Consider the following 27,415-nt stretch of genomic DNA (forward strand, 5'->3'; position numbering starts at 1 on the left):
TGACAGACTTTATGCTGTGATGAAAACACCTTGTAAAATACATCATGAATCATAAAACTACCTTTTACTTTCTGTACAAACAGGGAAAACAAACATTTGATCAACTCTTGTTTATTAATGCATTTCAAGTAGTTCAAAAGAAACTATATCTTTGCACAATACCTTTGTAAATTTAGTAAAATTTCCAGAGTAAGCAGAGTGGGAAACAGGACAAAAAAAAGACTCTGTATAAAACACAGGAGACAGAAGTGAATCTTTACCATTTACGACACTTACACTTCAGTGCACATTTTCTCTGCATCATAGAAACATTAAAGAGAGAAAAATTTCCCAGAGTTTTAACCCTAAACACCCACTACAGTCCACATCATACTACAGCAACTTAAAGAAGATAACCATGATTCAGCAAGGCAACTCACACACACACACACACACACACACACACACACACACACACACACACACACACACACACACAAAGCTTTAAAAGTTATAATACAAACAAAATTCAGAAAAGGAAGCGACAGAGGACTCATGTTTTTCTGTTCAGAAACTTTGCTGTGACACACATACATGAGCAACAAATCTGTTATAGAAACACAACAGAATCATCCGTGTGTGTTCAGGAGAAAACAATGAAGGCATTTCTCTGTGAAGAGGCTGAGTTGTTTGCTGTTGAGCATTTTAAACTCTGCATAGACTCTGATCGACATCTGAAACAACGCTGAGCAGTTCTGCTGTAAGGGCAAGAAAAAATATAAAGTCTATCTTTGCTCAACTGAGTTCTTCTATCCTAAAAACACTTTAAAAAATTATACATTTATATTTTTATATTTGCTCATAACTCAACTTAGAGTATTCTGCACTCTCATCTGTCAGTGACGATTAAATCTGAAGACGAGTGAAAACTCAGGATAAAGCTGGACAGTAATTTAACATCATAAACAGTAAATATGAATCTCAATAAAAATCTGGAAACAAATGTAGAATATAATATAATATTTTTCATGTGAAGGCCGATCACCTCTTACATTCCCTGTGATTATCATCACTTCTAACAGTTTCAGTTTCAGCCACTCAGACTGCTCCGACTGTTTCAGCAGCAGTAAAGATCACTGACTCTGTTACAACAACTTCAGTCACACTGCTCTGAGGCACATTTTTAATGCCATTACACGAACTAACGAGGGCGTAACAAGGGTAACAAAGTTCTATGAGAAAATCCCGGTTAGTAGGAAAATAAAGGACAGAACAGAAGAGCGGTGGATGATTGTTTGCTCTGGTAAATATCTGTTAACAGCAGCAACAGCGCAACTGTAAAATTAAAATCTAGTTTTCCTCAGATGATTCAATTCTTCCAAATATACAAATAATCTGAGCTGCAAGTAAAATCAATAAAAGCTAAATCCACAATCATAATTTAAGCAGACAGGTTGTTTATCTGGCTGTGTGATACAATCAGGTTGATAAAAACTTCTCTCACCAGTTATTTCAGCCCCACACTACACAAACCTACAGACCCTAATGTAAACTCAGCTGTAAAACCACATCACAACAAGACACATACAGAAAATCAGCCTCCCTCCACAGCCCTCTGTCTACTATCAGATGACACATTTACATCCAAACCCATTCATCTACATTCCCTTCATACTAACTGCCCTCTACCTCTGTGAACAGGACTTTACCCTGAAACACACATGCAGCTGCCCCCTCCACCTCATACAGTTGTTTGCTGTTATTTTATTAATCCTGAGAAAGTGAATTAAACAGTAAAATAATCTTCATCATACAGAAAATCAATTTCATCTGAAAGAGAAAATAAAATCTACTGCAACATTTGTACAACTGCACTGAAAGGAGAAATAAAAAGCTTTTCTGATGGAGGTTTGATTTAAAACATTCTAATTACATTGGCAAAAAAATAAAAGAGTTTTCTTCCAGTTTGGCAGCAAAAACTCAAGTGAGTTGCAGTCCTGCTGTTGTGCTGAAGGTGGCAGCACTTCAGAGGAAGAGCAGGAAGGAAACAGGAAGGAAGGAAACTCTGACAGACCTGCTTTTCTCTCCTCTATTTTCTGATTTAAGAAAAAAAACATTCAAAGAGAAAGATTAAGACCACAGGACAGAGATCAGTGAGTTTCTCCTCCCTGGAAAAATGATTCATTTCCTATAAAAGCTGAGTGAACCGCTGCTGATTGGCTCAGAGCAGAGGTGCTGAGTGAGTTTGTTAGAGCCCAAACAAAAAAACACAAAAACACTTCAGGGTTTGTCCAGTGACACTGAGTTGTTGTTTGAATGTTGCAGTATGTGTGGTAAAGGTAACTCTTTGGAGTGAAGTGCTCCCTCTGTAGGCACTAGAAGAACCAAGGCAACGAGCCGGGTCTCAGCGTCTCATCTGTCCCATCTGGTAGTTCTCTCTGTGCTGCTGTCGGTACTGACGCTGGCCCTGGGACTGAGGGTTGGCGTGCTGAGGCCTCCTCCGTTTCAGCGTACCTACAGGAAGTGGACAGGAGGTCAGAGATGCACGTCCACAGCTGGAATCATCTGTAAACTGAGGCTGTGAACAGGTATGACTGTACCTGGCAGTGGCTTTGGTGGGGGCAGTTTGGGGTTACTGCTGGGGGTGTGCACGCTGCAGATCTTGATGAAACCAGCCATTAGCATGATGAGAGCGATGCCCATCAGCAGCACTGCCCACCAGTGAGCCTGGAGAACACAAGATACATTAAATAAGATCTGAATGTCTTCAATATCTGTTTGCTGCAGAGTTACTGTGTCTCCTGTATTTGGGGGGGGGCACTCACCATTATCCATTCAGCTATATTCTCATACAGCTCTGCGTTGAAGATAGCTTTCTTCAGCCTGGCCAGAGGCCCATCAGCGTCCACCAGGCGACACCTCATGAACACGTCGCAGTAGCCCTTGAAGTCGTTGCAGGGCGAGCCGGGCTGCAGCGTCGTGATCTTCTTGTTGAAGAATTGGGCCCATTTCTCTGAGCCAGTGCTGCTGCAGGAGCTGGGGTCACCTGAGGGCAGAGGGAGTGACCTTTGACATACTGACACTGACTCAGGACTTCAGCCTCAAGATAACAACAACAGGAAGTGAAACAGTCACTGACTCTCGCTGCTGCGTATCAGACTGATGAAGCGTCTCTCACCTTTCTTCATGCAGCAGACGTGGCACAGCTCGGCGGCCTCGTCCTTTCCTTCCTGGCTAGCACAGGTACAAACGTCCAGAGAGTGCTTCTCACAGATGGACCCGGAGCAGACCTGAGCCAAACAAACACACAGCAGGAAACTTGAACCAGCAGCTCACACAGTGTTCACAGCAGACAGCAGGAGGCCGGCTGAGCCTGACCTACCCCATTGATGCAGACTTGTGTTTCTGAGTGGCATGAGGTGAAGTTTTCCTTTGGTTCTGAGGTCGGACACAGAGCGGTGAGTCCGTTACATTTTCCCTCTTGAGCACATTCAGACTCTGCTCTGCAGCTCTCAGCTGAGCTTTTGTAAATACACTCTGGTGTGCAGCATGGGCCCTGGCTAGGGCTGAGGAAAGATCCACAGAGATACAGTCAGACATTAAACACTTTACTGTGAGAAAGAACAACTGACAGATGACAGAGATCACGTCTGACCTGCAGAGTTTTCCAGGTTTCAGTTTGCACTTCTTTCCCTCCTCTTCGTTGGCACTGTAGCAGCAGTCATCTTTACACTGATCGCTGTAGCCACAGTCACACTGCTCTCCACCCTCCACGAGTCCGTTACCACAGATCGGCTGACCAGACTCTGCACAGACACAGCAGCATGAAAGCACACTCCCTGTCTTTGACAGAGGAACAGATGAGTTAATGAGAGAGAACTCACCAACGAAACACTGGTCTCTCTTCTTGGTCAGGACAGCGCTGATGTTGCGGATGCTGCAGATGGAGAACTTGTTGTTGTTGAGCTTGTCTCCAGACGTTGCTCTGGCGTACATGATGTAGTTGCCCTGCTCCTTTTTATCCTGGAGTTTTGACTCGCCGGGGGTGCACTCGATCCCAGAGTCATGCTGTAAAACAGAAGGCGTGTTAAAGACAGAGAGTCCTGACGCAGAGCTATGAGACGTTTACTGACAAAGACCAGTGTATGAAACCACAGTACTCACAGGAGAGCCAAAGTTGTGTCCAACCTCATGAGCAAAGGTGATGTGTGAGACTTTGGGAGGAACATGGGAGGCGTAGTTCTGCACAGTGATGATCCCGGTGTTCAGAGACTTCCTCTTCCCGTCTGAGTACAGTTTACTCTTCTCACAGATTCCTCCAGAGCTCCCTGTCACAGCACGTTTAGAAAAAAAAAAACCAAAAAAACAACATGTTAATTCACTGTCACACATTTGTTACTGAGAGGAAACAATGAGGAGATGTGAGCGTCTGAATCCTGCAGGATAAACACACACACAGAGACAGGAAGCTGCTGATGGTCGACAACTCGGCCTCAGCAGAAAAATCTCTAAACCACAAAGAACAGGAAGTTAAACAGATGTTAAACTGATCAATCAGTGAACCATGTCTCTGTGGTTCATCTAAAATCAGCTGTCCCTGATGCTGTGAAACATTTAATCTGTAATCATTTTTCTGATTTATAAAGAAAGCAAACAACTGGAGACTGAACTCAAATAAACTGGTCACATTAAGAACCATTAAAATACAGACTCAGACCATCATCTGTTACTGATGGTCTGAGTCTGTTTCCTTCATCCACAGGAACAGGAGGGAGAACAGGAGAACAGGAAGGAGAACAGGAGGGAGAATAGGAGAACAGGAAGGAGAACAGGAGGGAGAACAGGAGAACAGGAGAAGGAGAACAGGAGGAGAACAGGAGAACAGGAAGGAGAACAGGAGGGAGAACAGGAGGGAGAACAGGAGAACAGGAGAATAGGAGGGAGAACACGAAGGAGAACAGGAGAACAGAAGGAGAGCAGGAGGGAGAACAGGAGAACAGGAGAATAGGAGCGAGAACAGGAGAACACGAAGGAGAACAGGAGAACAGGAAAGAGAGCAGGAGGGAGAACAGGAGAACAGGAAGGAGGGTTAGGGTCTCTGACGTGAACTCTCCCTCAACATCATTTCATATTAAAACACTGTGGACTCCAGGACAGAGAACAGCACACCTGTTAAACTGATGGAAGACATGACGGCTCCCTCTCCTCTCCTGTACATAACACTCTACATGTTATTAATGACTGAACCGTGACTGAACTGAGGTCAAACTCTCGGTCTTTTATAGATGAGACAGGTGTCACCCTGCTCCAGCCCGGCTCATATGTTCTGGTCCTGTTCGGCTCTGCTGAGAGAAAATGTTCCCATCAAAGGTTACAGGAAATGGATCCTAATCACAAAACTCTATTATCTGCTGTAATTCACCGTTATATATCTCTCTGTTCAAATCCACACTGTGCATGAGAGATGTTATCATTTTTGCTAAATAGAAAGAATCAGGTTCATCATTATTAAAGGCTCGTCAAGGAAATTTAGAAAGATCTGGGACCTTGTGTCAAAGTATGTAGAAGAGTTAGAGCTCCAGCAGAGCTCTGAGTGACTGATGGGTTTTTATTCCTGCACTAATGTAAGAATATGACATGATGATGACAGGCAGCAGACAGACCAAATAAATCATTATTATTATTATTTGAATGTGGTTGATTGAATCTTATCGTTGCTTTTGTGTGTATGTGTCGTTGTGTTTGTGTTGCCTTAAAAAACATAGGAAAATGTTCAGAAACAGGTTGGATCAAAAAAAAACTTTCTGTGTTTAGGAGAAACCAAGAGACTGACAAACTCAGAGAAAGCAGAGACACAACTTTAAACTGCTCTGTTAGCTCTGACTTACTGAGGAGTGTGTGTGTGTGTGTGTGTGTGTGTGTGAGAGAGATGTGTTCATGACCTCAGACAACATCATGAGGAGCAGCAGACTGAGCTCATTCTGCTCAACGCTGAGTCTCAGACTGAACCCATCCCCACAGAGTCACAGAGGATCAGTGAACCAGTTTATGCAGCTCAGTACAAACCTGATGGAGCTCCGACCCAGGCCAGACCCAGCACTCCATCATCAAAGTCCCTGTCAGTGAAGACGTAAGCTAGGCAGTAGTCATCATGGTTCTGTTCAGAGTTCAGCTCCAGAAACTTCTCCACTCCGATGTTGGCAAAGCGGAAAGGATTAGATTTATCGCGTTCATCAGAGGTGGTGTTGATCTGAAACACAGAGTGAGGGAGGTTACAGCAGGAGGAGACAGACCCTGAATAAACTGCAGACAGAGGTCTCCACTCACTCTGATCCTCTTCACCATGAAGCTGATGTTTCTGATGCCCATGAAGTCTGTGGCCTGGTAGATGGAGTCGATGGCTTTGACGTGGCTGGAGATCTGAGGTGAGAGACAGGAGGTGAGGATTAGCAGCTGATGATTAAACTGAGCAGATACCTGTAGGAGCCTCATGTGAAGGTGCCATACCTGAGCGATGACAGCCTCTCTGGTGCCGTAGTATTTGTAGAACAGGTGGTCGGTCTGGATGAAGAGCTGACAGGTGTTCTTCTCTTTCCCAGCCGCCCTCCTCCTCCTCAGGATGACCGGACCATGGGAGCTCTCCTCCTCATGAACTCTGCTCACCCCCTGAACAGAAATGTTTTCAGTAAAACAGAAACTCCTGAGCCACAGTGTGTAGATGAGTGTAGATGAAAAGACTTTCTGCTGTGAAGACGCTGCACAGAAACAACAGCTTCTGTGTTAAACAACACAGTGTCAGCTGTTCATGTTCACGAGTAACATTATGATGAGTTCAAACCCTGCTGATAATCAGACTGTCAGGTAAATGAGACGGGGTCTTTATAATCTGACAGCTGTTTAATGATGAACTGATGGAGGGGGGAGGGGCTCCTCTGGTACTTACTTTAACTGGTTCCTCTGCTGCAGACGCCTGGTACCTCCTCATCCTCTCGAACACAGAGTGGTCAGCACAGCCGCCCTCCGAGCCGTACTGATGAGGATAATCTGACACACAGGAGCAGATGAGGGAGATTCAATTGATTCTACTGTTTTCATATAAACCATCTCTGAATCTGTGTCCATGTCTGAATCTGACCTCAGCTGCTGTCTTCACCCAATCATTGAAACAGGATCAGTCTGATGATACAGATCAACCTGTTCAACTAACTAACTAACTAACACCTCACCAGGTAACAAAGGAGTCAGAGTGAATGAACGATATGATTCTGTTTGAGTCAAGCAGCTGATGCTACCTGCTGCTTTATAATTCTGAATTTAATAACATGTTGCTCACAGTTAAAAAGAAAACTATAATTTAGTGTTTTATTTACAGAACTTTATAGAACAGTGTGCTGCTGATTTAAATCATCAAGCAAAGATTTTAGGATGAATATCTTTATTGAATCAATGTGTTGTTTTAATCTGAATTAACGCGTCACTTCCTCTGAGCAGCTTGTATTTATAAAACTTCACATCAGCCTGAACGTCTCGTATCATTCAGACAGTCTGGACTCTGATCTCTGACAATGTGTTTTCATCTGTCTCCCACAGAAAGACGTCTTTGTCTGAACAGTGAATGACGTCTCATTCAGCTGCTTGTCAAAAGGCTCTTCCATTTTAGACTGCAGGAAAAAAAGATGGAGGAAACACAGAGAGAAGGAATCTGTGTTTTAGAACTTCACTGATACAGAAGTAATGACAGGAACGAGTTAGAGCTCAGACCGTCCACAGAGCTGTAAACACCTGTCACCTGAAACTAACTGTGATTAAAGGACAGGTCTTCATGTAAACAGAAATCAGGACCAAATCTAATGCAGGAGACAGTCACGGTTTATCTACTGGGAGTGATGAAACATAAATCTACAAGTTCTTCTGTGGTGTTTTAACTTTTCCTCATTTTCACCTCCGATCTTTTGTTCCAGCCTCAGACAGCTCCCCCCCCCACACTCCGTCGACGTGTTGTGTCTGTGTCGTCATATAAAGGCTGAGAAATCAAACTTACTGACGTCATCCTCATGGTAGATGACAGAGTGGAAGGGCACGTTGTCGTCCTGCAGGTACCTCTCTGAAGGTTCAACGTAGTACGTTCCCTGATAGGTTTTAATGAAGCCTTCAAACCGCCCGTCGACCACAGAGCCGTGGGTCAGAGAGCCCTTTTCACCTGAGACCCAGAGGAGGGAGAGCAGATGACAAACAATGAGATTGGTCTTAATGCTGAGGCAGAAACATGGATTTATACCACAGGCTGAAAATCATCTGATCCATGCTGTGCTCACTCACTCAGTTTACTTTAAATATACCCTGAAACAAAATAAAAATCTTTGTCTTTTCTTTTGTCTTTGTCTTTTTGATTTAAGAATGTAGTTAATCAACACCGCATATTATGACTACACTCATACTGTCTGCTGTGAACTGAATGTAAGTTCACAACATATTTTTCACTCCTGAGACTCCTGAGCAAAGATTAATGATGCTCATTATGATAAAAAATGTCTCCATGTTGTTGTTGTTTGACAGTGAAAGAAGCCTGTTGTTTTCTCGTTTATTTGAACTCAGCTGGAGACGTGCAGGAAGGGAAGGGGCTGAGAGAGGAAGGAAGAGCTGGATGAAAGTGTTGTGATGAATACCTGATAAAAAAACAACCTTTACATTTTCCTCTGTCACACAGAGAAACTTAGAGGAGGCTGTGGATGACAAACATGATGTAGAGGATCATTCAATTTAATAGAAAAGAGGCATTTCCTGTTGCTGCGTCTCCACCTCAGGATGTGGTGACCTACCAAAGATTTCTCCACTGTAAATATGCGACGTATCAACAGATCTCTCCTCCCCTGATACGTCAATGATGAGATCTGGAGAGAACAGAGTGGTATCCCTCTTCATCCGCAGGTTAAAATGTCTGAAAACAAAGATGTCTGTCAGTAATGATCTTTGAGCACCAGCAGCAGAGATGTATTTTGACACAGTCCTGACACTGTTAATGTCATCAGCACACACAGTGGAGAGCTGAGGATTCAGCTCAGTTATGTCATGAGGAAAAGCACATGAACATTTCTGCAGAGCTGTAGTACATTTTCTGTTGTAATCCTCTGGCCAACAAAAGGCATGCAGCACATGACAGGCGCATGAGCCAGCAGCCTCTCAGAAACCTGAGGCGTAGTGAGGCGTTCAGGGGAAAACTCTCCTCAGTGATCACATGACTGGGTCTGAAGGTGAGACACTTCATCCACAGGAACCAGAACCATGTTCACACAGGACTCCGTCACACTGAGAGGTTGTATGTTTTCATATGAATCCACAACAAGGCAGAGTTCACTCTCTGACTCTCTGCATGGTTGGATATTTTAGATTCATTGAGATTAAATGTCTGGTGTTTAAGTGGCCTCCTATAACCCCAGATGAGTCAGTGCCCCTGTGTCCTGATCATTAATCGTCCATTTCAAGCTCATTTCATCTGCTCCTCCCTGTCTGTTCATGGCCCTGGTTTCTAAAATCCCCCGTTCAGTCTCAGAGCCCAGCATGAGATAATCTGATGGCTTCATCAGGGTTATTTCACCTCTCACACCCACAGATAACATAATACCACTGTTTCAAAGGGCCGAGTCCAACACTGGACTGAGAGGGAAATCTCACAGCATTAACTTCACCACAGATGGTAGGTGTTTAGAGTGAGTCCAACATCAGGAGAATAAACCCAGAGACAGACAGGTGACGGCAAGGAGGAGACAGACAGGTGAAGGTGAAAGTGAGACAGACATGTGAAGGTGAGGAAGAGACAGACATGTGAAGGTGGGACAGACAGGTGAAGGTGAGGAGACAGACATGTCTGGGTGTAGTGTTTAGTGAATAATGTTAAACACAGAACAGGAGTTCCTCCTCCAGGACGACTGTATGTTTGTGGTGCTCTGTCCTTTCCCTGTCTTCTCAGTAGCTCCACCCAGGTGGTACCTGATCAGCCATCAATGAGCTGCACCTGGCTTCAATGAAGGGCTTAAAAGCTCCTGTGCCAGCATCAGAAGACAGAGGCAGAGGACCAGATGAAGTCAGGGTGAGAGTTCGAGAGTTAGCACAAAACAAAGAGAGCTTCAAAGACTGGTGATAGATTAACTATGAATTCCTCTGCCCACCTGATAACAATTAGTATAACTTCATCACTTTTTAGATTATCAGTTGAATCTGTATTTTCAGGGACCTGCAGAGCACTTTAACTGTTAACTGTCAGAGACTGTTTCTCTGTGAGGGAGCTGCTTTAAAACCTTATGGAGCCACTGTTTCATGTTTAAAAGGAGTACGTCCTCTGTGCAGAGCGACTTCATCCTCTCATGTTGAGCTGAGGACACACCAGAGACTCACTACCTGGGCCAGAGCTAGCTGCTTAGCATGCTAACCTCAGTAGAAACAGAGTTTACATTGGAGTTGTTTTCTAGAGACAGCTCTTCATGAATAAAGGGAGAAAGTTTGATAGTGAACTCACAATGTTTCTACCCATCTGGAAAGTAATAATCAATTCTGGCTGCAGAAAGCTGCAGACAGAACCTTTAACCAGCTGTTTCATCTGTACCATACACCAGGACATTGCTGAGCAGTCAGACATCATCCTCTGACTGATAAATTATTCAGACTTATGTCAGACACTGACTGAACCACCTGACAGTCAGCTCAGAGAAACACTGAGCCCTCAGGTCCACAGAGGTGGTTTCTCACCCTACATGTAGAAAATATTTTATTAAGAAATGATAAGCAGATCCTGGAAGAACATCTTGTCTGATTGGTGCAGCATTGAAGACCAGTGTTCACCAGACTAGAAGTAAAACTCAGTCTGTGATTGGTGTTACAGGAGATTTAACAAACACATCTAACATGAAAAACATCCAGACTGTATCTCTCTCCTTCCTCACACCACAAGAAAACCTGATGATCAGAGTCCGTCACAGTCGATGCTGTAGACTCTACATCCCATCCATTAACAGCCTCAGAAATCAGTCAGTGTTGGTCTGATGATCACACTGAGATGGAGACAGCACAGTTTACCATGACCTGAATGACCTGTGAAACACCTGTTTGTGTTTGAATAAAACAGAGTTGCCTCGTGTCTCTCAGTAATGTCACTCACCATCTTAGACACTGTGTCAGACAATAATTTCTGATTTTATAAAACATGTATGATCACAATCAGAGAGCTGATAATAGGTTACATTTCTCCTGATGTGAGTGATGATTCAAATCCAGCTGCTGTTGGGGCCTGGGCTCCTGAACTCTGCTGAGCCTGATGTTTATATTCTGATAAATCAGTGCACTGTTGTAAACTGGACACTGACCTGAGCTGTGAACTGTGTCACTCCCTACAGCACAGTATCAGCTGGTTTCTGTCCTGCCTCCTCCTGTCACCTGATCCAAACACAAACACCCAGTGAGTGGGCACAGACAACTGTTCTCCTGTTACAACAAACCTCTGTAGACACAGCCTGGCTCTGACAGAGGAGAGTGTGTCTGCACACACTCAACAACTCTCAGAGCATATAAACAATAAGATAGTACAGCTGTACGTCCACCAGCCTGGCTCCTCTTAAAGGATATGACGTCAGTATCAACAGAGCAGGCGACAGTTAAATCATGTTATGTGTTACAGAACAAGAAGACTGAGTGTGATGAGCAGGACTCAGCTGATAGTTGTCTTGGTTTGTATGAGGATAGATGATGTGGTTTCTTCTTCTGTAGGAGCTAAACTTCCTCCTCTACAACATCAATGAATAATTTATCTCCGGTGAACAAACAGCCAGAGAGATTATCATCATCTCAAACTATAAAGTGGTTGTAATCAGTCACAGGTCACTCATTGTGTCTTTAGTCTGTGATCTGATGTGGACTTCAGTCTGGTCTGCTCCTCAGCTACTTTTCCTCTGCTACTGCAGGTCCAGACTCTACATCAAACTACAAACCACCTCCAGTCCAGTTTCCTGTAGAAAACAGTGTGAGTGAAGACAGCAGGCTGTTTGACTGTGTGGTTACTCCACCTCTACAGGCAGCAGCAGCTGTTTCTAACAGGAAAGAGCACAAAGGCACGGGAAAAGGATCAGTTTGACAGCTACCCTACAGCAGACAGGCCTGGTGAGGAGGAAAACAGACGGAGCTGGAAAAACAATGTTCATGAGAAAGTCCTGTTACACTCCTCAACACGGGGAAAACAGAAGGAAACGGGAGAGGCAGATAGAAGAGAGACAGAGACATTTCACATCAGACAGTTCAGGCCCTTAACTGTAGAGCATTAAAATACAGCACACTGTGTTTACTGTGTGTTTACTGTGTGTTTACACGTGTTGGTACATCTGTGTTTAAACTGAAGGCAGCAGAAAACAAACTTGTATTGTTGCTGAGTGAAGACAAGCCAGCTCTTCCACATTTCTGTGTTTCATGTGTTCAGACAGTCCTGAGGCCTGTACCACGAAGCAAGGTTACTGACTTACCAGGGCAGAGGTCTGTTGCCATGGTAATTTACGCTGCATCTCTAAACTCCTCCGAGCAGTTTATGTTCGTGGTTAACTCGGTGTTACCGGTGTTACTTTGACCTAAGCTCCGCCCCACAGGTGGAACTACCAATCGATATTGACACAACGACTAAGAGAGGCTGACTCTGCAGGATGGGGGTTGTCTAAAGACCGTCAGGCCTCTGAGCTGGGGTCTGCTCATACAGAGACAGACATGACTTTTATTTATTATTTTACTCACAAAGACCTGAAGACATGTATGTAATGAATTGTATTCTCTGAAGCAGCTGCTGAATCACAGAAATGTTCCTTCTTCTCTTTATTAGATCAAAATTAAAATACCAGACAACAACAAACAGGAGGTACAGCTGTAATGTTTCTGCTCACTCAGCTATTTATACCTTCACTTGTGAAAAATGTCCTCTCTGTGAGGCAGCATGTGTTAAATACTGACAGCATTTATTGTCTTCATTCAGCAGAGCAGTTCATCAGCAGATGTTTCTGTCTCAGAGAAAAAAAACTCAGCTGATACTAATCAGAACACACCTGAAATCATCTGTTTCCTAAACAGAGGAAGCAGCACTGTCACCACCAGCTGTGATGAGAGCTTGTCTAAAATTACACTTCCTTAAAAACAGGATCATAAAGAAGCAGGAAAAATACACCAGGACTCCACTGACAGAGGAAGAAAAGAAGGAGAAGGTGAAGGATCTGATTACAGTTTACTCTGAGGTTAACTCTGAAATTTATTCTGAGGTTTACCCTGAGGTTTACTCTGAGGTTGACAGACTGACCTTCCATGAGCGTGGAAGTCGAGGTGCAGGGTCTGGTCCTGAGGAGACAGCGCCCTCTTGGCTCTCTGGTGTCTGCTGTGCAGGGCCTCTGTGTCGTATGACAGACCTTCATAATGATGAATATATTTGTTCAAGCGCTTCTCAAACTGACCTGAAACACAGTTCAACAGCTTGTTAAGATTTGTCAACAGGCAGTGGAGAGACACATTTTATTAGATATTTTAACATGAAGGTTTATTTAGTTAATGACCTGTTTATCTGTCATCAGACAGATTTTCTAACTTTCTACCCTCAGAGTAATTTACACAGAAGCTGAATCCTGGAGGTAAAGACTGAGTCTCCTCATGTCTGAATCACTTGAGTGAATTTTATTCTGGTTAATGGACGTCCCCATCAGAGGATGCGAGAGTAGTGAGTTCCCTTTTTTACAGGAAATTGACTGCACCTGTTGTGTAACAGTGATCCAGCATGAAGAGGATCAGGACCTGAAACTGAAGCAGCTTTAACACCACCATTCATTTCACCTAACTTCAGAGAGGAGGAATGAATCTCAGTCTGTAGTTCAGGCTTTAGTACAGTCTGTTAGTCTGTAGTTCAGTCTTTAAGGCTGTAGTTCAGTCTTTAAGGCTGTAGTTCAGTCTGTCAGTCTGTAGTTCAGACTGTAGTTCAGTCTTTAAGGCTGTAGTTCAGTCTGTCAGTCTGTAGTTCAGTCTGTTAGTCTGTAGTTCAGTCTTTAAGGCTGTAGTTCAGTCTGTCAGTCTGTAGTTCAGTCTGTTAGTCTGTAGTTCAGACTGTAGTTCAGTCTGTCAGTCTGTAGTTCAGTCTGTCAGGCTGTAGTTCAGTCTGTTAATCTATAGTTCAGTCTGTCAGTCTGTAGTTCAGTCTGTCAGGCTGTAGTTCAGTCTGTAGTTCAGGCTGTAAATATGTTTGACAGGCTGGTTCGACTAAGCGCTGTGAGATAGTCCTCCCTCCATCTTGTTTGTTCTCCACACAGAGACAAAGACAGTGGTCAGTTTAAAGAGTGGAGCATGTGATGGTCATCAGGTGACTGAGGTTGTGTTTCAGTCTTACTGTATGTCATTGTGTGAGCCCTGTGTTAGCCCAGTGTTAGCTGCAGGCTGTTCAGATGCTAATCCACATTCCAAGGCAACAGACAGAGAACTACTGACTGAATATCTGTCTGAAGTTTAGAGAAAACACTCTGTGTGAGCTACAGACGGCTCTCTGTAAAAAGCTGGACTGAGCTCTGAGACTCCCACAGGCTGAAAGGATGATGTAGCTGCTCCACCTTCCCCCTGTTCTGAGTATCGGGCCTCCATGTGGTGGGAGTCACAGAACAGGGAGAGGCTGTACAGGCCTGTACAGACCTGTCCATGAATGCAGGGAGAAAATATTCAGACAATCGTCTTCCTCAGCTTTTCTTCCACAGGGAACATAACAACAGGAGCCTCCTTTTGTACAGAATCAGAGTTGATTCTGTACAAAAGCAAACACTCAGCTCAGATCAGCCTCCTCAGAAAAACATGGAAGCTCCATTATTATGTAATAATATGTCAACAGACGGACGGTTTCATTATAACTGTGTTGTAAGTCTGACTTTTCTGCTCACATTAAAAAAAGAAGCTAAAATATCAGTCTGTTGTTCTCTCGGTCTGTTAGAGTGAGTGAAGACCAGGTTCTGGTCTCAGACTCCTGAAGAAACCTTCACTGCAGTTTCTGAAACCTGAATATAAATCAGAGACACAGGGACACCTCAGTCACAGGTTCAGACACACCTGAATCAGAAATTTAAAATCTGTAGTCACTGTCACTGACTGACTGTCAGAAACCTGGACCATCAGGGACCAGGACCATCAGAAACCAGGGCCATCAGAAACCTGGACCATCAGGAACCAGGACCAGGATCAGGATTAGACTAAACTGGTGAATGAGGAGTGAAGTCCTCAGTCTGACTCTGAGGACTTTTGTTGACTCAGTCCTCATCTCTGCTGTAAACACTCACATAAACAAAATAACAGACTCTGGACTGAAGGTTCAAACTCTGTCTCTGAATCAACAGGCCTGAAACACAGATCAACACAGATCCAAACTTAACATTTTAAATTCATCATTATGTTTTAATGATCACATCTGACCCCATCTACCATTACCAAGCTTATGAATGTCTAACAAGTATCTTAAATACAACACATCTGTAGAAAAGCCAACCTACTGGAAGCTATTTTAAAACAAATCTGACTGATGTAAATGTACACAGTATCCACTACAGTTTTTCTATGATAATTTAATTTATGTTTGATTAACTGCAGCTGCACCACATCAACACAAAACTCAACTAAATGGAGTCATGAAATATTTTTTAAACACTTTATTTGAAATGAAAATACAATAAATTCAGAGATTTCTTAATAAATGGCCTGATCTCAGGCACACCTTGTTATTGCTGAATAAATTCTACTGAATCAAACTGACAGTGATCAGTCAGAGTCAGATCACCTCAGTCAGAGTTAGTGTCTGAGACATGGAGACAGCTGAACAGTGTTTCCTCTGTAAAGACGTCACGATGATTCAGTTGAGTCAGTTTCAGCCTCTGTGAAGAGGAAACGTCAGAAAGGAACAGAGGATGGATCTGATCTGAACGTTCACTGCTCTGCTCTGAAAAATAACTGAGATGATGGGTTCTAACCTGAGAGCATCAGATCTGACTCAGACTGTCCGGAAACCTCACGCCTCATTACAGGAAAATAATTTATTCAGACAGATCAGAGATAGAGCCGAGGCCAAGGAGCAGCAGCTGTGACTGAACAGACATAAACTAAACGTTATCTGAACTCTTCAGGAACAACCATATCATTCACAGTCCATATCTAACCTTGCACAGCATCAGTGATGGTACAGAGCAGAGAGTACTCAGAGGGAAATGATCAAGACGTCTCCTCTGACTCTTCTCTCTGCTCAGCCGCTCACTGATTTCAGTTTAAACATGTAACAGGAGAGAAAGGAAAGGCTTCCTCATAATAACAGAGTCAACAGCTCACTGTGTGTCTGTATGAAAAGCTTCATTCAGCAGTTATAAAGACTGTGACACAAACATGGAGGAAACAAAGCACAGTGAGGTTGGTTTTCCTGTTGTACTACGATGTGAATCTGTGCTGTTATAAAACAAAGTTAAAACACACTGAACTGCTGCTTTTATTAATTCTCTGCACAGTTTAATGTGTTATAAAGTCTGTGAAGAAATCCTAGTTGTAATCATCCAGACAGAGAAACTGTCTTCATGTATAATATCTGTTTAATAAATGCTCAGTTACACCGGTCTCTATAGAGTTTTATGACTGATGTTGACTGAGATTAAATATTATTTCAGTCATATCTCACTCTCTCTTGTTAAAACAGGAAATACATGTTTCTGAATTTTTTTTCTGTTGTAAAAAAAAAAAAAAAGACAGCAGCTTTCAGAGGAGAACCTGCATTAATCTGGCAGGACCGAACCGTGTATCTACAGCAGAAGCAGCCTGTTATATTCACATTTCTCAGAGCAACTGACTCCATGTTGTTGTGGATAAACAGTGGATATGAGAGTTACTTCCTGCTCTGTTAGCCTCGCGACTCTGCTGTTTATCTGCAGACGTTAACGATGAAATTAGACTTTTAACTGTCTGAAAACACCTGAAACCACTTCACCTGGACCAGACTGACCCGGAACCCGGTCCACACGGCCCTACTAACCCGGCTAACCTGGCCCGGGTCCAGTGTGTGACAGTAAACACGGGTAAGCGCCACAAACACTCACTGTGACATTAGCAGTTAGCTTAGCCTCTCAGAGTGAAACTGATCGGATTAGCGTTAGCTCCGCGGACGGTCCTCCGACACTTTACCTGACAACAAACTCACCTGTACTGTCCTGAAGGAAGCCCAGCATGAGAACAAGTCTAACTAATATCATATCGAAGTCCCTGTGAGCCCCGCAGACCCGCCGACAGACTCGCCGTGTCTCCGCTCCTGGTTTCGGTTTCCTTCAGTTAGAGGTGTAGTCTCCTCTCAGAGAGCTGGTTCCATCACAGGCACCGGCGCCGCCTGGCTCCTCACCCCGCCTCACGCTCACCCTCAGGGGGACGGACTGACAGAGAGACCTCCCTTCCGCCGAGAGAGCCAGGACACACCCAGAACCAGGCTGGTCATAGGTCAGATCCAGATCACTGACAGACCTGATCCAGATCAGATCTGAACAATTCCGGTAAACACGACAGTTTCCACTGATCAGACATGTTGACTTCCTCACGACAGAACATTTAACTACTGTGTGCTTTTAGTTTGTTTTCATTCCTGTGATGAGTTTATGTGGAGGACAAATAGATAAAATATAAAATAAATGTAAATAATCAGGTATTAAAGTCATTTTAAGAATGTTGACTCTTATCAGAGGTCTTTCTATAATAATTTGATTATTAATTAATTTATATTTCGCTAAAACTCATAATCAGAAGTATACAGCTTATTAGAAATGTAAATGCATGCAGCTGTTACAAGTAATTTATGCATGACTCTTTATATTTAACAGCACAAAATACAACAAAAAGAAGAAAGAAAGAAAAAAAATCCCACCCCAACCTAACAACAAATGTACATGATCAAATAAATAAGTAAATAACAAACATAAACAGTAACCATACATAAGAAATACATGGTGCAAGCGAGAGAAGCAATCACCCATGCTCTTTTAGAAGCAGACAAATCAAAGTTTCTGTAGGAAGAGCTGCTGCTGTTTGTTTTAACAATGTTTTTATATAGTGCATTTATTATAATGATGCATTTCTTACCCATAGCCATCAAACTGTAGAACTCCTCCCTCTGCTGCAGGAAGCACAACTGACATCAATATCAACCAGTGTAATATGATCAATATCATCCATACTGTATATATACTTTTTACTTGTAATAGTCTGTGATAATAGTTTTCATTCTGTTGTTTTATTTTCTTTATTACATTTGTCACTTTATCTCCACCGTACTTTGGAGTCTGATACAACAGTTTCCTTCTGGATTAATGAAGTTTTATCTTATAAAAATTATAAGATAAAAATTTATAACATTTTATTATCATGTAAATCAGTGGGTGCTCATGTAAAGAGAACTACAGTCCTCACTGGACAGACCTGTGTGAACAGAGATAAATAATTATTGGTTAACGATGGAAACAGCTCCACAGGACATCTTTTATTATCATTCATCTCCTCATGGTTCATCCTGACAGCATGAGTGTAACAGTGACTTTAACAAACAAAAATATGATGTGTGTTCAGACTGAGTGATGATTTCCTGGGTTGGTTTCCTTTGTCAGCCACAGAGTTCTGACTTCACCCAAATTATCTGCTCACAGCTGTGATCAGGAAACCTCTGCTGTGTTTCTGAGCTGTGAAACCAGCTGATTAAAGAAGTTTCAGACCTGAGGACAGATGACGACTGCCAGGTTAACAGTGTCTACCATTAGAGGTGTGGCTTTACATGGTTACTGTCCTTAAACCACTGGTTTCTGTTGTGGTTTCACTAGATGTGTACAAACATTACTCTAGACTCAAGCACAACCTGTATTCAAAAATTAAAATAGAATTAAAACAGGTTTGAATCACCACAGCCACTAAGATCTCAAATTAATAACAGATATCTGAGGCGTTAACAGACTTAATGTGTCACACTGACACACAGATCATATATCTGGAGTCATATCTAACCCTACTCTAAAAATAAAATAATAAAATGAGCTAAAAACTAATGAAAACAAACAGGCGTGTTGCAGCTTTCTTCCTCAGACAGATCAGATACTGTAGTCTGTAGGTTGTTCAGGTTAGAGGTGTGTTTATGTTCTAAATCAGGGGGTTTTACCTGTGCAGCTCCACCAGGTAACACTGCTCCCGCTCAGTAAAGAAACTGCTTCCACCTCGTGACGCTCCAGAGTTACTGCATGTTGAGTGATCAGACCTGTCGTAGTAACCCTGTTTACCCTGTTTACCCTGAGTACAGTAACCTTAATATGGACCGGAAGTCTGGAGAAACTCAACGACCCAGAGAATAGAATCATTAGAAACTTTAAACGGCTAGAAAAGCTTCTGTTTAGTTCAGTTTCAAACCGCCTCATCATTTCCAAAGTCTCGTTTATTCGTAGAGAGGTGGGAATCTGGGAGCTGTTTACGCGAGAGTACCACAGCCTCACAAATGCGCGTGCACCCGTACGAAAGACGGTCACGGCCACAGCACGCTCCTATTTCATCCTGCGTTCAGGAGTCCTCGTAAAAAGGGCTTAAATTTTTCAACGGGTTGAGAATGCAGGCAGCTACAAAGGGATGAGCCCGTACAAATATTTTAAACGTTGAACAGCTTATATATACTCACTCTAGTCTGCATATGGGTTTGAAGATCGACGTGATGTGTAATTTAAATGGTATCACAGCTCATAACAGGCCACATGAAATCCAAAGTCACTGCCCTGAGCTTTATATCCCGAGGACACAGGAAAGACTCAGTTACTGACAACACAAAATTACTTGCTAAAATTAATAAAATGGCTGCTGTCTCTCGGACAGCTGTGTAAAAGATACAGATTTCGCCTTTTTCTAAACAAATTATCAAAAATATCGGCTAAAAATTAACCGCTGACATGTAATCTAGTCATTCTAGTCATTTAATGAAGTTTGAAGCGATACAGCTTGTACATATAATAAAGGGAATATCTCTGAGGGGTCACACAGTTTTAATTCGAGTGAGTAGTTTTACGGACTCCGAGCTTCTACAAACGCATCACGACCTGGCCGTTGGTTTTTTGCCGCCCCCCCTCGGTCTGAAAGCGCTTCACTCTGATGACGTCACTCTCAGAGTTGTCATGGCGTCTTTGGGACCGAAGCTGCTGCTGCTGCAATTTAGCTAAAATCTGTCGACAGGCTGAAGCGAAATGGAGAAAAATGCGAACCTACACCGAGACACCGACGGTAGCTCTCCGTGCTCCACGATCGTGGCAGCGATGGGCGACGCTCCAGTGGTCGGCGGGGTGAAAGGAGCAGCCGAGAAATGCAGGAATAGTGAGGCTGCTCTCAGTACTTTGGGTAACGTTACTTGTAATGACAGCAGCGCTGATGTTGGAGCTCCCAGCGCCGATAATGTCACGGCCGGTGCCGGGAAGTCTGACGGGCCAGAGGCGGTCCAAGTCCTCCCGGTGCAAGAGGACCAAAGGAAGGACGCCGAGGCGAGCGGATCGCGGTCTGGGTCCGGGGATCAGATCAGTAATGGGATGGGGCATGAGTCGGTGCTGGCTTCAGGAGATAGAGAGGGTGGTGCCTCAAAGTTAGTAAACAACAGAACCGACGGCCCGACCTCACCTCCCGCCGAGGAGACCGCCGAGCCAGAGGCTGCCGGAGAAACTGAACCGACTAAACTTGTCAAGCCGACCCATCTGTGTCCGGACACTGAGACCACAGCGGACGTGAAGTCGGCTCTGTCCGGAGATCGCATCTTATCGGAGGGACTGCCGAGTGGGAGTGACCCGGATCCCAGCCTCGGTGGAGAGTCCCGAAGCATCGATTCCCTGGAGTCCTTCTCCAACCTGAACTCCTGCCCCAGCTCCGACCTGAACAGCGAGGGGCTGGAGGACAGGGGGCTGGCCCTGGCCCTGCAGACCGAGTACGGGGCGGACGAGACTAAGACCTCGTACAGTAAGGACCGGGCCGCCGGCCAGTCCATATACCACATCAAGTGGATCAAATGGAGGGAGGAGAACACGCCGATCATCACCCAAAACGAGAACGGACCCTGTCCATTACTGGCCATTATGAACGTCCTGCTGCTGGCATGGAAGGTAGAGGCTCTCACTGTAGCTCAGATCAATAGAAACCTGATTCAGAGTTAATACAGTCAGGAATAATCCATCAGGCTCCACCAGTTTTTATAAGACTGTTTCAAATGGTTAAATACACAACCAACAGTAGATCCTGGTTCCTCTCTGTCCCTGAACGCCTCATGTCAACAATAATCTCTGTCCAGACATGTTCAGTATAATCATTCAGTGTGGATTTATTTCAACATGTCAGCACAGGCTGAAACACACAAACAGGCTGAAACACAGGTGTCTGAGCTGTAAACAGTGTGTTACCTGATAATAATTGAACGTGTGTGTGTTACCTGATAATAACTGAACGTGTGTGTGTTGCAGGTGAAGATGCCTCCTATGATGGAGATAATAACTGCAGAGCAGCTGATGGAGTATCTGGGTGAGTGTCTCAGTTTAAACCTGTTAAGCCAGAGCCAGCTGAGTCCTGATCACTGATCTGAGGAGGAAACTGTGATGGTTTTATCACTGAGTCTGGGCCTGTTCTGTTTTTACATTCACATTAATATCTAAGTGTGTATCTTGCAGACAATCACACATCTATAAAGCAGCTTACTTCTTGTTTTCAGACTCAGTCCACTGTGAATACGTGTTGCCCATGACTTGTAAACACAGTGAGAGCTGCTGGCACAGAGTTTCAGTAACCTAGTAAACATTCTTGAGTTTCACATCCTCTCAGATTAGTGGAGACGTAGTTAAGGTCAGATATATATATTCCAGAGTAAACAGAGGAAGAGAGTGGAGCAGGGGAAACCCCGATGAACCAAACCCCTGCTGCTGCTGCTGCTGCTGCAGAGGAAACCAGAGCTATCTCATCTCTGAGCGTCTCCTGGCCTTCATAACTAACATTACAACATGGGGTGTTTAGGAGCATCAGTTCAGTTACAGCACACAGAGGTGACCCTGTATAATGTTCAGGGACTGCTGGGTAATTTCTAAACTCAGCACACAGACACAGAGGGTGAGGATGAGTGATGGAGGTCAGACGTGGTGGTGGATCCAGAACAGACAGATCCAGACTGTCAGGGAGGACCAGAGCTGAGTTCACAGTTCTGACCAGTTCAGATCAGACCAGCCAGGGGGTTTTCCCTAATGTGGACTCAGTGTGGGGAAACAGCTGGACGGCCCCCTGCTGGAAACTATCTCCACCTGCACTGAACTGTCCATCCACAGTCACAGAACAGCAGTCAGGTCAGAGGTTTACTCTGCAAATCTAGACATGTTGTGAAACAGCCACAGAGTTTATCAGTTTCCTCTGATAGACATGAAGATAGAGCAGGTCTACACTCTCTCACTGTAACATCAGCTGTAATCTCTGCTCAGATAGTTTAGGATTACACATTTATTTCTCCCAGCCTTTCTAGGTCAGTCAGTACACTTATTAAAAACACTAATTATAAAGCTGCTGGATGAACTCCAGTCATTCTGTTTGTCTGAGTAAAATCCACATGAACACTGTTTTCAGCCCCTGTAGCTGCTGATCCTCCGAATAACTCAGGAAAACAGTGTGTTAACAGAGCAACTGCAGACTCCGGGACCTGATCATCAGTCCAGACCAAGCTCTGATCCTCTGCTACAGAGACCAGGTCTCAGGTGACACCTCAGTGGACCAGGACTCAGATCATCTTTTAGAAAACCCTCCACTGTGTTTCCTCTACAAGGAAAACTCAGTGAGGAATCCATGATGATAATCTCTGCTGAAAACACCCGTCTGTCTGTCTGTCTCTCTCTCTCTCTGTCTGTCTGTAGGAGACTACATCCTGGAGACCAAGCCTAAAGAGATATCAGAGGCTCAGCGACTCAACTATGAGCAGGTGAGTTCTGATCAATGAGGAACAGGATCATCAAACAGATGACTGTTTATGTGTGTGGAGGGGGAGGAAAATTTCCAGTGAACTTCCAGGAACCTTCCATGGGAAGTTAAGCTTGGGAATTTTGGAAATATTCCAGGTTGGGCAGTTGTAAAATATTTGTGTGTTGATGCTGAATAAGTGAATAGAAACAGGTGAAGAGATGACCTGCCCTCAGTCAGCTGAATCGAACTGACAGGAGAAACTGAGTTAGCTCCATGACAGCTAGCCTCTTCACTGTCAGTGAACTGCTGTTAGCTAGCTTACATTTAGCATCTCTGATTTAGCAGCTAGCTAGCTGCTGTATAAACACATGTGGCTGTATTGTTGCAGGTTAAACTTTAATAGCTCAGATCAAATATGCTGAGCCCAGTAATGTAATCAAGAGTGAGATGATTTATTGACTTTCCGTTAATTCCCATGGAAAGTTTTCAAAATTCCCTGAATGTAGCAGCTCTGCGTGTATATGTGAGCTGCTCCTCCTGCTGCTCCTGCTCCTGCTCTATAGGTTATATAAGCGGTGTGTTTCAGGCCCAGGGAGCAGCAGTGTCAGATGATGTGAATGTTTAGAGATGCATGGCTGGGTTCAGCTCCCGGCGATCACTGAGGATGGAGCTCCAGCTCCCGTTCCTCCTCCATCCCTCCTCCATGCCTATGATGAGGGAGGGGCCCTGTCTCTCGTCCTTTTCTCCTCCTATGGCAGAGCACCAGCACATCTGTGAATGATTTGAAGCCACACTTCAAGGAAAATAATGTGCAGCCTCCTCAGCTGCAACTCTTTCTAAATTTAATCTGAGCTGAAATAAAACCTCCTAAATAAATCAGTGTGCAGGGAGGGAGGAGTGAGGAGTGTGGTGGTGACGAGTTTGTGTTGTGTAGTTATTATGGAGGTCTGATCCTGAAGCTGGACCAGGATCTGTTCAGTCTGTGGTGGACGTGGTGTGGAGAGCAGCAGGACTCTCAGGACTCTCAGACTGTGAGAAGAGCTGCAGGAGTTCATAACAGAAGTGGTTCTATTTATAATTTGAGTTTGAACATCATCTGTCAGAGAGCGTGTGATGATTAAAATAGCTGCTCTTTAGCTTTTGTTAAATATTTACTGGGAGGAGCTGTGGAAGTGAGAGCGTAACTTCAGTCTCTGTGGACTCAGCTCAACACTTAACAAGACAATTCATCCATGATGACTGTTCAGCCAGAGGAGGAAGTGGGTTCTCGTGGTGAAGAAGCCTCCTGTTTTAATTTGGTGTAAGTCTCAGTAACGGGCTCTGTTGTTCAGAGTGAAGCAGATAAAAATCCAAAACAGCTGATTCACCTCTGTGATGGAGGTTCTCTCCTCTGTATGTGTTTAAATGGAAACACCAGAATCATTAGGAACATTAGAAACATTAGAAACATTAGAAACATCAGAAACATTAGAAACACTAGACACATTAGAAACACTAGACACATTAGAAACACTAGACACATTAGAAACAAAAGAAACATTAGAAACATATATTAGAAACACTAGACACATTAGAAACATCAGAAACATCAGATCATGTTGATTATAGATAAACACAGAGCAGAGGCAGCTGCTGCTGTGACCCACATTATACAACATTACAGTCCCATAAACTGTTCATTATTTACAGCTCAGACTGATGGAGACAGTGTTATGTAATGGGTCAATGTGTTCATGCATCTGCTCTGTATATTGTTTAAAATAGATTCATATAGACATGGATAAAGACAGGCTCATTAAATATACATCAACATGACAGATATCTGACACCTCTGTGTTTCTCAGCTGAAGCTGTTGCTCAGCTGTGTTTGGCAGAAATATGAAGGATGAAACATGGAGGATGAAATCTCAAGGAAATTTCAATCGAATGCAACCAGTTGCGTTTGATTGAAATTTCCTTGAGATAACTATGACCTGGATGAATGAGAATATTCACAGGCATGAAGGATGAAACATGGAGGAAGTAGCTCATTCCTCCTTGATGAAGCAGGCCTCTTTATTTAACATGAATCCTCATTGTTGGTTATAGTTTGATTATTTTTTAATGTGATGAGCTGGCAGCCTTCGTCCTGCAGCTGAAGCTACGCTGATCGACTCAGGGTTTGGTTTTAGGTGGAGATTGGTTGAAGTGAGTGAGAGGCAGCAGAGACTGACAAGTGAAAGTGAAACATACAGAGGTCTGATCAGAGCACAGTGAGGATTTATCCAGCTGAATATGAGCGATGCAGTGTTAATCATCTGATCTCTGAGCTCATCATCTGCTGGAGTGAAGAGCTGTGGTCCATTACACAGGCCTGTTAATCCTGAACATCCTAATCTGCAAATACTGAGCTGATCCAGCTGAAGGCCTCACAGAGCTGCAGAGAGAGAAACAGAGTATGTACTGTAAACTCTGCTCTGAGATGATTATGTGATGTTCCGAGTCATTACACTGTCACCGGATGTCACAGATAAAAACACTGATTCAGTCTGAATATAAACCAGTGATAAATGATGATCTGGAATCATCATTAGATTTATTTTAGCTGCAGGTTCAGGATCAGGTTCAGGGTCCGGTCTCTGTTCAGTAACTGTTTTTGTTTCTGGGTGATTTTGTGTCTCTGTAGCAGTTTACTGTGAGTGTAAATCAGATGTTAATCAGTGGCTGTTCAATAAAAACAGTGTGTTAGGACTCAGCTGTGAGGTTTCTCCTGATCTCTAAGTGAAGCAGCAGCAGAGCTTCAGTGCCAGCTGGGAAACATCACTCTGAGGCTGAACATAGAAATCAGTTCAGTTCTCAGGTGTGTGTTCATGTGGTGTCTATTGTCTCTAATGTTCAGTGAAGTCAACGGTTGATCTGCCAATGAAATCCTCAGTTAAAGGATGAATGTTAATCTGTTCAACCTTCAGCCTCAGTTTTCTCTGTGTGTTTTCAGCGTTCCAACATGTTTCTGTCCTGTCAAAGATGTGGATACATGCTACGCTAACAGACTGTATACATGCTATGCTAACACACTGTATATATGCTATGCTAACAGACTGTATACATGCCACGCTAACAGACTGTGTACATGCTATGCTAACAGAATGTGGATACATGCTATGCTAACACACTGTGGATACATGCTATGCTAACAGACTGTATACATGCTATGCTGAAACACTGGATACATGCTACGCTAACAGACTGTATACATGCTACACTAACAGACTGTATACATGCTATGCTAACACACTGTGGATACATGCTATGCTAACAGACTGTATACATGCCATGCTAACAGACTGTGGATACATGCTATTCTAACAGATTATATACATCAGGAGGCTGTGTTTCTCTTGTTTCTGTTGGTCTGTGTGGTACAGAGGGACGTTACAGACTCTGATGGTCTTTATTTTTCCTCCTAGTATCAGAGCTCATGTTCAGTCACAGTGGGGGGGGTATCATGGGAAACAGTGACGTTAATGGTTACCTTCTGCTACACTGACTCATCTCACATCATCTGCACATAAACACAGCACAGTTACAGTCATTTAAACTGGTTTAACTCTAACAGAGAGGTTAGATTACTGGACCTAAAATGAAGTGATAAATTCCTCAACTGTCAAACAGGGTCCCTGTTTATTACAGAACCGTTGGTTGTATCATACAGTCTTGTGTTCCTGTTGCGCGTTCACTCATTGTTAATCAGAGGAAGTATCATGTGTCCTGGAGCTTCTACAGAAATATAATATCAGAAGGTTTCCAGACAGAGACTTCCATTTTCTCCTGTGCTTCTACGTTTGATTGATGGTAAACAGATTTAATAAAAGCAGGGAATATGAAACAGCTGGACTGAGTCACAGGGAAGTGACTGAGTCAGATGAAGGCTGGACTGTGTGGAAGTCTTATTGATGGTTTGTTGTAAAGGTGAAGTCAGTCGTTGGTATCTGCAGATGACCAGGAGACAGCTCACAGAAACAAACCTGTCCTCTCTCTCTCTGACTGTAGTAAACCTCAGATTATCTGGTCCTGCAGTTTTAACCTGTGTCTTTGTGTTTCCAGAACATGAGTGATGCCATGGCCGTGCTGCACAAGCTGCAGACAGGTCTGGATGTGAACGTGAAGTTCACCGGGGTACGGGTCTTTGAGTACACCCCAGAATGCATCGTGTTTGATCTGCTGGACATCCCCCTGTACCATGGCTGGCTGGTCGACCCCCAGGTGAGCCGTCATCACTCTTGCTGATCTATACCAGATTCCCCTCGTCTCACCTCAACACATCTTCATCTGTGGTTCACTGTGAATGCTGAAATATTCTCCTGACTGATGAGTCTCAGTCTGGGTCTCAGTCTGGGTCTCAGTCTTAGTCTGATGAGTCTCAGTCTGAGTCACATGTAGAGGTGACGACAGCCGATCGATCAGTACG

At 43.7% G+C, this 27,415-nt stretch overlaps 2 protein-coding genes across 5 annotated transcripts in view; one reads left to right on the top strand and one right to left on the bottom strand.

The window, feature by feature from the left end:
• Positions 1-95: 95 nt before the first annotated feature.
• adam10a (ADAM metallopeptidase domain 10a) lies at positions 96-17,418 on the bottom strand. Of its 2 annotated transcripts, XM_018683207.2 has the most exons (16): positions 17,192-17,418; positions 13,298-13,448; positions 8,799-8,917; positions 8,021-8,179; positions 6,923-7,023; positions 6,487-6,645; positions 6,307-6,399; positions 6,046-6,229; positions 4,144-4,307; positions 3,864-4,047; positions 3,635-3,785; positions 3,362-3,545; positions 3,158-3,269; positions 2,805-3,025; positions 2,580-2,706; positions 96-2,493 (listed from the first exon to the last, which is right to left on the bottom strand). In XM_018683207.2, exons 1-16 carry the CDS (start codon positions 17,241-17,243, stop codon positions 2,384-2,386), a joined length of 2,271 nt encoding a protein of 756 aa, XP_018538723.1. In that variant the 5' UTR covers positions 17,244-17,418; the 3' UTR covers positions 96-2,383. The 2 variants fall into 2 exon arrangements, with proteins under 2 accessions (XP_018538723.1, XP_018538724.1); XM_018683208.2 differs by lacking the exon at positions 8,799-8,917.
• The window catches only part of mindy2 (MINDY lysine 48 deubiquitinase 2), a 21,169-nt gene continuing 7,217 nt past the window's right edge, over positions 13,464-27,415 (top strand). Inside the window, exons 1-4 of one of the 3 annotated variants that reach the window (XM_051073359.1) lie at positions 13,464-17,069; positions 21,498-21,555; positions 22,923-22,987; positions 27,052-27,210. In XM_051073359.1, coding sequence (XP_050929316.1) covers positions 21,504-21,555; positions 22,923-22,987; positions 27,052-27,210 — 276 coding nt within the window. In that variant the 5' untranslated portion in view covers positions 13,464-17,069; positions 21,498-21,503. Of the gene's footprint in view, positions 17,070-17,840; positions 21,144-21,497; positions 21,556-22,922; positions 22,988-27,051; positions 27,211-27,415 lie in introns of those variants that run through there. The other 2 variants (XM_018683210.2, XM_018683209.2) reach the window with 2 other exon arrangements.

The sequence above is a fragment of the Lates calcarifer genome, linkage group LG2, assembly GCF_001640805.2.
Source record: "Lates calcarifer isolate ASB-BC8 linkage group LG2, TLL_Latcal_v3, whole genome shotgun sequence".
Taxonomy (NCBI): Eukaryota; Metazoa; Chordata; class Actinopteri; family Centropomidae; genus Lates; species Lates calcarifer.

Bases quoted from the DNA above. Each gene is read 5' to 3' on its own strand.
- adam10a (XM_018683207.2), bottom strand. From the start codon at position 17,243: ATGATATTAGTTAGACTTGTTCTCATGCTGGGCTTCCTTCAGGACAGT. The intron at 6,400-6,486 runs GTATGGCACCTT...CTCTCACCTCAG, and splicing joins GAGAGGCTGTCATCGCTCAG to ATCTCCAGCCACGTCAAAGC. The intron at 2,707-2,804 runs GTGAGTGCCCCC...TGTGTTCTCCAG, and splicing joins ATATAGCTGAATGGATAATG to GCTCACTGGTGGGCAGTGCT.